This window comes from Mobula hypostoma, chromosome 3 (genome assembly GCF_963921235.1).
Source record: "Mobula hypostoma chromosome 3, sMobHyp1.1, whole genome shotgun sequence".
NCBI lineage: Eukaryota > Metazoa > Chordata > Chondrichthyes > Myliobatiformes > Myliobatidae > Mobula > Mobula hypostoma.
Genome location: NC_086099.1, coordinates 133,341,131 through 133,354,916, shown reverse-complemented (window position 1 = coordinate 133,354,916; position 13,786 = coordinate 133,341,131). Strand labels below are relative to the sequence as shown.

The following is a 13,786-nucleotide window of genomic DNA, read 5'->3' as shown; positions in this document are numbered from 1 at the left end:
CAATTATATCACTACCTCTACAGCCATACAAAATATATGCCTGAATAATTTGTGAAGGTTTTGTTAATTTTAATTTTTAACTCCTTTATTTATTTTCACTAAATGGTGGCATCTGGGTTGATGGAGGCTGTAAATGTTAGTCTACGGGAAGTTTGGATGATGAGAAGCTACAAGGATATGTGGATTTGATTTGAGAATATTTGTGAGAATAATATCAACATACTGTAGTTTAAAATTGCTTTTGTAGCTAATATTATGACACATTTAATAAGAAAACAAACCCTCACAGCACCATATAATGGTATTACAGGTGCTGCAGTTAAATATTGACAGATTTTATTAGACAGAACCTCACCTCAGAGCTTTTGTATATTTTGAAAGGGAATGGAATGACCATATCAGCAGTTTTAAGATATAATGGATTTCTTACTTTGGTTCTGTTAATAAATACTGGCAAATAGGGAAATAATATTTTAGATAATAAAAACAGAAAATGTTGGAAACACTCGACAGGTCAGGCAGTAGCCAGGAAAAGAAAACAAAGTTAAGGTTTCAGGTTGAAGACTCTTTGTTCTGAGTGCATTTTCTGTTTCTTTTTAATTTAAAATTACCAGTATCTGCAGTTTTTAATATCTTCCATCTTTTAGGTAGATGTTCTTATTTAGATCAATTATACTTAACCAAATGGCTTACAAGTTCATTTTTAAACAATATTAATTGCATTTTTAATTTCCCAGTAAAATAAGTGACCTTGTTGTTGTCCCATTATACCATCAATGCAACATCATTCAAAAAGATTTATTTTCCTTGGTGTAAAAGCATTGTAGTTACCTTCATATTAATAAGCAGAATTAATAACCTTGAGAATATCTTCTAATTTGCATCAAGCTTGAATTATAGTTGTAAAATAATCATTGCATTGAAGTGAGCTAATTGAGTGAATTCCATTTTGTGTAGCTCTCACAGTAAACAATTTCATCAGAATTTCATATTGAGTTACACTTCCATCACCCGTAAGCTGCAGTTTGGTTCATTATTAACCAGATCACACAACATCACATATTTTGGTGTTATCACAAGTCACTGATATTATGCAAAACTATCACCTTGCAGCAATTCAATGATCCAACATGGAAAATGTGTTTTTTCAAGTGCAAGTTTAATTGTCATTCAATCATACATGAATACCCATGAATACACTCAAGCAAAACAGTGTTCATCTGGGGCCAAGGAGCAAAACACATTTCCAACAGTCAAACACAACACAAGCACATATAGCATATATAAGATAGCAGTAAACATATGGTCATACGAAAATATATATAATGTAGCCCAAATCCCTGAGTACATGGATGTCATCAGCAAGAACAAGTCCACAACAGTCTGCAGATTAATGCAATCCAGGTTGTCTTCCACCGAGCGAACACTGGCGGGCAGCACTGGGACCAGCATGGACGTTGCGCCAAACCGCCTCCGGTGTCGTCTCTACTACGCGGCTGCAACAGGCACCACTGTGGCATGGGACCTAGTCCAATCTGCAACCGACGCCCTGCTGTCCCCTCGCTGTCAGGCCCACCAATAAACCGGTGAACTGGACTTGCAGTATTCCACATTACCAATAACCAATAGGGCATTTACTGCAAACCACAAGAGAAATGACTTGAGATAATCACTTGCTGTTAGACTGCACACTGCCTTCACACACCGACTCTGACACCTCTCTGCAGCAGGCAGCAACATGGTCCACACCAAGTCCAGCTACAGTATCTGGAAAGATTCATTAAGGAATTGATAATTGTTATGTTTTGGAACTCCAAAAACTAATCAAAAGAAAAATGTGGAGCCAGGGATAACCTGTCTACTTCATTCTTACTTTAATGAGGTGTGCAGTTATGAAGTGATGGCGCAATGATGTATGCCATTTACATACTTTTACATATAACCCATAATGAATTATGAATGCTTAATCAAACAATATATCTACCATATTACTCAAATATTACTGAAATATTAAATGCACAACACTCCTCCCTGTTTAGCTAGAAATTCTAAATCAATGTAGATTACATTCCAACTACAGGTACTGTGTATACACAATAGTTTATATAATACAGCCACTATGTACACATCCACACCATAGTAAATTTTAAATTGTTCCATTCAGGCATAAAGATTTAATCACTGTGGAGGATTTTTTACTCTTGTTAGATAACGTCTTTCCTGACAAAGGGTGTCAATCTGCTTGGCAGGAGAGACTTATGGCTGTGAAACAATCTCAGTTTTGGTGTGTCCTCCATGGTGGTTGTGGGAGTGGCTCTAGGACTGCAGGAAGTGGTTCTGAGAGTTCTGGGCACCTTTCTGCTCCAACAATTTACTCTGCTCTCCTCGACTAATCGATGTGTCATCTCTAGATGGCATCAGACCCAATCTGCACTGTGTAGGAGAGTGGTCCAGTTCTGTCGTTAATCTTCCCAAATACCCACTTTTGATCACCTTGTAGCCTCGACAGGTCTGCTTGTCCAGGAGTGAAACACTCAGCCATCTTGTTTGCAGATACCTCAATCTGTTTCAGCTGTTTTTCCTGCATACTCCTGAGATTAAATTTGAGGAGGTCTAAGCATGAGATGACCCAGGAACAGCATAGCTGGTGAGTTGTTGTTTGTGGAGTATGTTGAGTTCAGATATGCAAGGAGCAAATTGGGTTACTTCTGATTCAGTGTCAGTGTAGTGTGTTCTGCTGGTGCTGTTTGCTGTAAATTCTTTCGACTCTGAACAAACCTTTCCACCAAGCCATTTGTAGCTGGATGATACGGTGCAGATGTAATATGTCTTATTCCATTCATTTTCAGGAATGACTGAACCTGTTCTGCAATAATCTCTGGTCCATTGTCACTAACTAAGTGTTCTGAAATATTAGTCCTTTAGAAGAGGCTTTATAACACATCAACAGTGTGCGAGGCTGTAGTGGAGACTATTGGGAACACTTTTGGCCACATTATAGCTGCATCCACTACTACCAAGAAATTTGTGCCCATGAATGGTCCGGCAAAATACGCACGAATCCTCTGCCAGGGCAATGCAAGGCGTTCCCAGGGATCGAGAGGTGCTGCTCTTGGCATCCTCTGGACATCCCGGCAGCCCAGACCATGTATTGCAAGCTGCTTGATTAGCTGATCTATCCCAGGCCACCAGATAAAGCTTCAAGTTAATGTTTTCATATTGATCACACCAAGAAGACCTAGCTCCTCTAACACTTTAGCTCTCAACCTGGATGGTATAGCAACTCATGTCAATGGCAGGTTCATCCCAGCGCTGGTAAAAATGGAAGAACTTGAATTTCTGTTGCACATTCTAGACATTTTATGTGGCCATGTAGACCTGAGACAGTGTGGAATCTTTTCTGGTTTCCCTTTCAATCATCTCTGCTGTGTTAGCATGACTTTCAATTTGCATTTTTCAGCTGTTTGCTCTTCCAGAGTAAATGAGACAATCCATCAGCATTTCCATGATTAGTCATCCTCTTGAATTTAATCTTGTACTTGTGTCCTCCAAGAAACATAGACCATCTTTGCATTTGCGGATCGAAATTAGACACTAGTGATTGATGATCAGTAATGAGGGTAGACTCTCGCCCATACAAGTACTGTTAAATTGTTTTACCTCCCCCCCCCCCCCGCCAAACCATACTCAAGTCCTTTCTGCCAGTTTGTGCATAATTTTTCTCTGCAGCAGTTAGGGAACGTAATGCCAAGGCTATGGAATGTTTACTTCCATCACTTGTAACATGAGACATGATTGCACCTACACCATAAGGCAATGTGTCACAGGGAAGCTTCACTGGACGATGTGGATCATAATGTATGAGTACACTGTCTGCTTGTCACCATTACCTTTGCCTTCTGGAAAGCCACCTCACACTGCTTTGTCCATTTCCATTTCTTCCTGACCTGTAGTACTGAGTTCAAGAGGTGGAGCACAATAGCCAAGTTTGGCAGGAACCTGTTATAGTGATTGACAAAGCCTAAGTAGGGTTGCAACTCCGGCATGTCCTTTGGCCTTGGGTCATCCACCAGTGCTTGAATTTTCTCAGGACACTTGTATAAGATTTGTACATCAATGGTGTGATCACAATAAGGGATGTTTGGTTTAAAGAATTTGCATGAATTGTTTTGTCCTGCTTTGTATCCATAATTTTCCAATCTTTTCAACACAGTCATCTTCACTGGTACACTGCCCTGATTGCAAGGGCGGCTTTGAAACACCTCATCCATAGCTTTCTGCCAGAGTGTAGGTGCAGATGCTGCTCCAGAAATAAGCCTCTTATAGTGATAAAGCACTTTGTGAGTGTTTATGGTAAGAAACACTTTGGACTCTTCTTCCATCTCCATCTGTAGTTAAGCCTCACCTACGTTCTCTTTCCTGAGGTGTTTCCCTCCAGAAAGATTTGCCAAGATATTCTTTACCTCAGGCAGAGGGTATTGATGTACCTTCACCACTGGGTTGGTGCTGCTGGTAAAATCAACACAGATCCTGACCGACCCATTTTTCTTGACCAAAGAGACCATTGGTATTGACAATGGGCTCCACTCAATCCTGGAAAGAATTCCTTCAGCATCCGTGCAATCCAGCTCACTGGCTACCTTATCATGGGTGGTAGAAGGAAATAGACAGGCTTTGTAAAGTGGCATTTTTATTTATAACAATTTAGCCCTTGATGTGTTTTGCTGTGCCATCCCTGGACACTGCTATGGCATCATCCAGTACCTTTCTTCTAAATACACCTTGAGTTGACTATTGCAGGGGATGTGGCAAGCAAATGATGGATGGATCTCCAATCAAGTTGCAGTTGTCTCAGCCACTCATAGCCCCACAATGCTGGCCCCCCTGAATATCATTCCCAAAGGAGTTGTCTTTTCTCCAGTGTGAATTCTTAGTTGGATATTTGCAGCCTACAGCTCACATTCTTTGAAATGCCATTAAAACTCATTTTGTGGAATGACTGAAGAAGCTCAGCCAGTGTCCATTTCCATTTTAATTAATTTGCCATTCACCTCTTGTAAGTCATATTAGTTTTCACATTTAAATCTCGAGGCTACTCAGGCCTGTGTCACTCTCATCGTTATCAAATTTTCATCAACAGCATGCAGATTAATGCTCTTTTTGAAACTGCAACTTGACTTTTTATCTTTATCTCTTCCCTGTGCAGTTCATTTATTTCTGTCTACCCAACATGCTCTTTGTATTTGTCATTCTTTGTTGCAAGTTTTACCTTTAAATTTGCATTGGTGTGGTGTATGTGAGCCCCTGCCACAATGGTAACACAATCAGTTAGGAGCCATTATTGAATGCTTTCTCCTAAAATCTCACTGTTATGGACTGTATCAAAGCTGGTGATGAATCAGCATACAGAGAGAGATTGAAAATTTGGCAGAGTGGTGTAATAGCAACAACCTCTCACTCGATGTCAATAAGACCAAGGAACTGATTGTAGACTTCAGGAGAGGGAAACCAAATGTCAATGAGCCAGTAATCATTGGAGGATCAGAAGTGGAGAGGGTCAATAGCTTTAAATTCCTGGGTGTTACTATCTCAGAGGACTTGTCCTGGACCCATCGTATAAATATACTTGTGACAGAAGTGTCAGTAACTAGAGGATACGTTTTTTTTTAAACAGTAAGTATTTGTCGATAGAATGAGAGGCATCATGAGCAGAGTACAGTAGGATGCAGTACACTATGTGAAAGGTGGTAGAAGCAGTTTCAAGTGGAGTTTTTGAAAGAATTTTGGACAGATGCTGGAAGAGGAAGAAGTCATGTGGTTAAGAAAAATGAGCAGGAAACAGTCATTAATACAATGGATTTTATAAAACTCTCTTTGTTAAAAACAAAGTGCTTTCTAGATTTATGCCAACAATGAAATGGTGTAGATTTACATATAGACTTGTAAAGCAGTATGACCCCAATGTTATCTGCACAATGAAAGCAATTCCCCTACATTTTTTTTTATTCTCTTTATTGTAACATACTCTATAACCTCGGTTAACTTAAAACTTTCAAAATCTCAGTAGTAACATTCGTAATATTGGACTGCGGGATTTTTAATATCTATATACATAAACAAGTACTGAGATGTCTAAATGGAAGACTATGTGGTCAAAGGATCTGTGCATTGGTATTGGAGAAACTCAATTCACCCAAACTGGATATAGTTGAGATGAAGAATCTCAACTCAAAAAGTCAATAGTCCATTTCCCTCTACAGATCCTTCCAGATCTATTAAGTTCCTCCTGCAGCTTGTTTTCATCTTGCTCCAGATTTCAGCTTCTGCAGTCTATTATGTCTGCATGTAAGAAGCCCTGGAAATGTTTTGAATTCAGTATACTGGGAAACACAAGAATTTTCAAAATGCACTCTTCAAAATACCTGGGCAATCCCTGGCAACAAAAGGAATTGAAGAAAAAAATGCCTCCATTCCTTACATTCAAAGGCTTCCAAACAGGTGTTTCATTTTAAGTTCTGAATTAAATTAGTTCCCTCAGATCCAACACTTGTTGTAATTGTCTCCAATTTGAAACAATGTGGCATTGTAAGTTAACATCTCCAAGCAACTCATAAACTAACTATTCTACTATATTTCAGGTGTGGTTCCTCTTCATGCTCACTCTTCATTGAGAGTAGCAGGCGAGAAGCTGTCACCAACCCTTAGATCTGCCAACAAGCTGCCACGCCATAGACCGCTAAATCGAACATACTCTGCTCCACTCCCACAAAACACACAAGCTTTGGCACAGCTTGTTGCTCGGCAGCAACACCAACAGCTCTCGGAAAAGCAGAGGCAGTATCCGCAGCAGGTATGGATGAGCAAAGTCAGAACTTGCTTCAACTCAATAACTTGTAGTAGTTGCCATCTAAAATGGGCCTATGTGTGCAGAAGGCTGCTTTTTATGAAAATCTTTAGCCAGTCATGAACCCTTTAATCTAAATGTATCTGAAATGACAGTTTCCTATAGTAGAGACAATCCAGCCATTTACAGAATTGTGGTTCTCTCTCATTATTTCAACTCTCACACACAGCAAGATGTAAGATCTCCATACTAGTGTAAATGTTGAAGATTAAAATCAACGAAATGTACAGCATAGAAAGAGGCCCTTCCAGCCAACCTCATCCTTGTAGATCATGATGCTTATCTACCTTTATTCCATTTTTCTACCTAAAGCCCATATCCCTCCATGTCTTTTCTATCTAAAAACCTACCAAACAACTTTTAAACATTGTGATTGTATCAATTTCCACTATTTCCTCTGGCAGTTCATCCCAGATATTCATTACCTACTGTCACAGGCTGAACCAGATTGGGGCTAATCTCAGTGTCGTGTTAGTAGCAAGTTAACCTTCCACCCCACATCCAATCCATCATTAATACAGGAAGCTCTGACTCTGAACCATTGCCTGTTGCAGTCCTTGCATCTATTACTGTAACCCTGAAACTTGGCTATTCATATTCTAATGCTATACCAAGTCCTTTTACCTCTGTGTTTGCTGATCACAAGCCTCAGGCATCTCAGATTTGGAATTCTCAGTCTTTCAAATGCATTCATCCATCTGAGAAATCCACCCCTGCTATAGTGACTCTCAATGTCACTTCATTGACATTTCTGACTTTACCCACCAAGACTGAGAACGTGAAGCTGCAAATTCTTCAACTCTCTTTTTCTCTCCTCATAGGGTGCTCCTTCAAAACAATCCTGAGAGTAGACTTTAATCATTCCTCTTAATATGTCTCTCTTTGACTGTACATTTTTCATTTGTGCGTCTTAGATGATTTTTGTGTCAAATTTGTATGATTAATGCCCATTACTGTGGTTGTTGTCTTACCATTCATCATAGGCTGTGTATTCAACAGGGAATTTCTTCAGCCCTATTGATCAATGAATAAATTCACTGAGGAAATTTGGTTTAAATATTATTACAAACATACCTAAAACTTTAATCATTGTTTTCAGTCACTCTTTATTATTGTTCTCATTCATTAACTATTGATTTGCACGCCAACCTTTTGAATTGGTTCTTGTTTCAGTACTCCTAGGCTTTTACAAGAACATTGGGATTTCAAAAGATGTGTTGACCTATTCATTGATCACAATATAAAAAGTTACTCCCTGCATGATATTTTCACAGTCCCTATGTTCTTGCGCCAAAAAATAAGATATGTCTCCCACCAGCTGAGACAGACAGGTATTACTTTCTTTGATGTGTTTTCTACTAAGACTCCTGCAGTCATTCAATGACTCATTTAGTTGCATTCCTTCTCTTTCTCTCTCTTTTGCTGGTTTATAGAGTCCTGTAAATTATGTACATTTTAATTTCCTAAATTGAACCAGTTGTAAATGAAAAATAAAAATGGTTTGTAGGGTAAACTTTTTTTTTAAGCAAAGCTTTGGGAGTACATTAACTTTTGTCTGATGAAATGCTATAAATAAAGTGAAGGGATTGCCTTTAAGTTTTATATCTTTAGTTGTCTGCTTTTTTAATTTGTAGTACAGGTATTATTATAGCACTGTGCAATTCAAAAGCACCTATAAATATAACTCTCGTTTCATTTTTAAAGGAAATTTTAAGACAACTAAATTCTCCTTGGGGTTCCAGCTGGGTACAGAAAGCCCGAGAAGAGTTTATTCATCATATAGGCCAGGAGAGCATTTTTTTGCTACTTTAAGATTTAATGCAGCAAAAGTCATATTCGTATGATCTCAAAGTTATTTGCTACATCATAAGTCCATTCCAACATTCAAGCTTATTTTGTTTTTTAGAAGAATAAACTGGCTATTTCAGGTTACTCAGTCCTTTTCTGTATTTCTATAAATGATTCTCCTTCAGATTCTTAACCAATTCACGTTTGAAGTTCCAGATTAAAACCATTTTCAGTGCTTCAGCAGCATCCTTTACTCAACACTTAAGATCTATTTTCCCAGCTCCAATGATCATTGACCAATGGAAATGGCTTTTACAACTTACTCTGTTTAAACACAGATGAATGTGTACACAGCATCAAATCTCCCCACACCCTTCGTTGCACCAGTGAGAACAGCCCCAGTCTAACCTTATTGCTGAAGTCCCTCATTTAGGCAAATGTTCTCAAAAATCAATTCCATGACGAAGACCTTTACAAAATTCCTAAAGTAGGCTGAGCAGAAATGGGTGCTATTCTCAAAATTTTCCTAACCGTTGTTATAGGTAACCCAACTACCTTTCTATTCAGTGCTTTTGTTTAGGAAGTTAAGGATCTGCCATGCTTTACTAACTGCTCTTTCACAAGCCCTGCTACTACGAAAATTTTATGTGCCTATGTAGCCAGATTCCCCTGTTCCTGCATTTGCTTCAGTACCGTTCCATTTTACCTCTTGTTCCTTCTTTTCTGGTAGAGATAGAACTTGCCAAATATATGCCAATCAACAGGCTAGCGCAATTTTGGTCTTCAATCACAGGACTGTAATCAGCTTTCCAAATTACTAGCGAACCTATTTGGTATTAGTTCAATGCTCTAGAAACTACTATGCACAGAATAGTTTTCATAACTGCAGCAATGATTACCAGTAATGGCAAACCACTTCTGGAAGCAGTTTTCCCTTGTAAATGGGTTGATGGATCACTGTTAAATAAGCTAAATGAAAAGGACTTAACCAATCTCAAAACAGACCTAGCCTTAACTGTCCATAACAGTAATCTATGTGGCACTGATTGAGCAAACTTCTACCTCTATACCTATGGCAGATGTTGCAAAGAATGGAAGTTATACCTGGATGCAGAGTGGCTAGCTGTTCCGATTTAGAATCTAACTGACGTGCCTTGCTTTGTAACAATTTCCACAGACTCAGTTTATAAATCCACGCTGCTAAGTCATTACAATTGGTAGATTGTACTTGGGATCAGTCTCCCTGAATTACTAATGAACACTGTGAGCAAGAACATTTCACAATTTCACATTTGTGCTAACTAGATTTACTCCTAATCTGAGAGCTCACCTTCATACATGCATGCAAATTCTCTGAAGGTTTTCTGTTTCACATCGCGATCCCTCACCTTCTGCAAAGAAAAATATTTTCCTTTGGAGTAGAGGAACACAAGAAAATAAAAGCAGGAGTTGGACACCACATGCCGAAGGCCTGCCCTCACATTCAAATAGGATCTGATCTCTGTTGGCCTTAACTCCTCTTCTACGCCTGTTCCTCATAACTCTCAATTCCTCAATATTTCTAATATTTATCTATCAACATGTCACATATACATGAAAATCTGGTCTTCACCATCTTCATTGGCAAATAATTCCAGAGACTCATTACCCTCTGAGAGAAAGGTTTCTATTTCTCTGGGATTTAAAACGCCAAATCCTTTATTATGCGGTTATGTTTGCTTGTTTGTTACTTTCCAATTAGTGAAAACCTCTCAACTTCTACCCTGTAACACACCCTTATGTTCTTGTGTTTGAATTAGGTCACCCCTCAGTTTTCTGAACTCCTAGGAATTTAGACCCAATCTGTTAAGCCTCTCTTCATTGGAAAACCCTGCCATCTCAGGATTTGATGATTCTTTGTCTACACTTCTTGCTACCTTAGTAAAACAGCCAACAAGATCAAAGACCTCACCCCTTCTCTGGTCATTCTCTCTTCTTTCCCTTTTCACCAGGTAGAAGATACAAAAGCCTGAAAGCCTGATGTGCCAGCTGACTCAAGGACAGCTTCTATCCTACTGTTATAAGAATGTTGAATGGTCACCTGTTAAAATAAGATGGACTCCTGACCCCACAATCTACCTTTCACATTGTCTGCACGCACTGCACTTTTTCTGTAACAGTGATATTCTGTTATTGTTTTTGCTTGTACTACCACAATGCATTGTTGTAATGAAATAATCTGTATATACAGCATAGAAAACAGATTTTCACTGCACCTTGGTACATGTGATACTAATGCAGAATATTATGTTACAGTTACTGAGAAAGTGCAGAACAGGTAGAGAAAGTGCATAAGGTCATGATGAGGTCAATTGATAGATGATGTGTTCATCTTTATTGTATAAAGGATTCACTCGTGTGTTGTATCTCCAAAATAGATGCTGTCCTTGAGCCTGCTGCTATATGTTCTCAAGATTACATATCCTCTGCATCAATGGGAGGGGGGTGGCAGAGGAGAGAATGGCCAGGCTAGGAGGGAATCCTTGATTATGCTCTTTGCTATCCCGAGGCAGTGGGAAGTGTAGATAGAGTTAATGGAGGAGAGACTGTTTTTTGTGACGCACTGACCTGCATTCACAGTTCTGCATCACTTTTTGCAGTCCTGGGCAGTGCAATTGCCACACCAAGGTGTGATACATTCCTATTGAATGCTTTCTGTGTAAGAATTAGTGGGGCTCCTCATGGAGAGTGGAAAAAAACCTTAAATGCCACATGAACTGATTAATTTACTTGGTCTTTGGCAGAATGAAGTTTGGAGAGGACCAATTTGGAAAATCTACTTGGGATCTTTGACTAGCTCTTTTTAAAACTTTACAGTGTTGACCTTTGCATGTGCTTTTATATGACATGATTGGTTGATATTCTTAATCCCTACTCTGGTTTTCTGGTTATCCATTATGGTACATAAATGGACGTTTCAAATTTGCAAAGCTATTAACTGTTATGTGAAGTCATACTAAAATTTCTGACCATAGATTTCTATTTCAAAGTTTAGCATGCAGATAACCATGTTGATGCTTTGAAAGATGCCCCCATCTGTGATAGCCTGGTGTTTTTCTTGGAATGTCCTCTCCATTCATGTTAATTCTAATTGATCTCTCCCAATGATGGCAGAATACCAATTAGCAGCGAAGTAATCAGATCACAGGTTATGGGATGATACTGTATGTGGTCCAAACCATATCATGAACAGCCAGCAGTGAACTGCCAAATATCTTCCACTTAGCAAATTGAAAGTGCTATGATACACAATGATAGTGTTCTCAGAGTGAAGGCTACAGTCTAAGGAAAAGAGATAATCCATTTAAGACTAAAATGGGAGAAATTACTTCTTCTGTAGTGGCAAACTAGTGATATTCATCACACAGTAAACAGTTGGAGCCAAGTAATGATTATATTAACAAAGGCGTTAGATATTGTTCTTAGGGCTACAGAGATAAAGAGATACAAAACAAAAGCAGAAACAGGTTTAATAATTGTCTGCATTGGTTTCTATGTTTGTTTCTATGAAAGAATAGTGAAAAATGATTCAGTAACAATTCAACATATAGACCATAAATCCATAAGATATAGGAGCAGAATTAGGCCATTTGGCCCATTGAGTCTGTTCCACCATTTCATCATGGCTGATCCATTTTCCCACTCAGCACCAATCTCTTGCCTTCCCAACCATATCCGTTCATGCCCTGACTAATCAAGGATCTATCAACCTCTGCCTTAATATACATACAGTCTTGGTCTCCACAGCTGCTTGTGGCAACAAATTCCATAGATTCACCACTCTCTGGCTAAAGAAATTCCTCTTCATCTCCATTCTAAAAGGAGATTCCTCTATTTAGGATGTGTCCTCCGGTCTTAGACAGTGCAACATAGGAAACATCTTCTCCACATCCACCCTATCAAGGTCTTCCACCGTGCGATAGGTTTCAATGAGATCACCCCCCATTCTTCCGAATGCCAGTTAATATAGGCCCAGAGCCATCAAACGGTCTTCATTTTCATGTACCTCCTTTGAAACTTCTCCCACTTCAGCAGATCCTTTCTAAGAAAAGGAGTCCAAAACTGCTCACAGTACTCCAAGTGAGGCCTCACTAGTGCTTTATAAAGTCTCAACATTACATCCTTACTTTTATATACTTGAAATGAATGCTAACATTGCATTTGCTTTCCTCATCACAAATTCAGACAAAAAAATAATCCTTTAGAGAATCCCAAGTACCTTTGCTTTTCAGATTTCTGTATTTTCTTTCCATATAGAAAATAGTCAACCCTTTCATGTCTTCTACCAAAGTGCATGACCATACACATCCTAGCACTCTAAAAAGCCATCTCAAAGGCATTCTAGAAATTCTCTCTCTTGGAATCCAGCACTAACCTGGTATTCCCAATCTACCTGCATATGAAATCCCCCATGACAATTGTAACATCACGCTTTTAGCATGCATTTTCTATTTCCAATTGTAATTTGTAAACCACATCCTTATCACTGTTTGGGGTAACTGTATATAACTCCTATCACGATCGTTTTACCCTTGCATTTCCTTAGTTCCATTCACAATGTTTCTACACCTTCTGACCCTATGTCATCTCTTTCTATTGATATACTTGAAGGACAAATGCTTGACAAATGGTGAAAGGAGAGATGTGGGTTAAATCAATATCTCTTTCAAAGAAGCAAATTAGGGAAGAATGCCCATCTTCTGCATTATATGATTTCATAAGTCACAGAAGATCTACCCTTCCTATGATATTTAAAAATATATCCATTTAATAAAACAGTATAGTGTAATTATCATTGTTAATCTTTTAGAATTACACATAAGAGCTAATCTTATGATTTAGCATTTTTGCTTTTATCTCTGTCAAACAGCAAAATTCACACGAATCCATGATTCAAGATGCTTTTAGCCAAAGCATTCTCCAGGAAGTTGACACTCACAAAATTAACTGCATAGTAATTATATATATTTTGCAATAGTGTTGAAATGCGAAAAAGATTTCCCTTTTATTATATTGCCATAAAATGGATCACTTGTGCCATTTAGATAGTTATTA

The 13,786-nt window shown here is 38.6% G+C and overlaps 1 protein-coding gene across 6 annotated transcripts in view; it reads left to right on the top strand.

The window, feature by feature from the left end:
* LOC134344259 (histone deacetylase 9-like) overlaps window positions 1-13,786 on the top strand; it is a 695,601-nt gene that overhangs the window by 583,625 nt on the left and 98,190 nt on the right. For all 6 annotated transcript variants that reach the window (XM_063043755.1, XM_063043754.1, XM_063043751.1 and 3 more), the window contains one exon: window positions 6,639-6,850. In XM_063043755.1, the coding sequence (XP_062899825.1) occupies window positions 6,639-6,850 (212 nt within the window). The remainder of the gene's footprint in view (window positions 1-6,638; window positions 6,851-13,786) is intronic.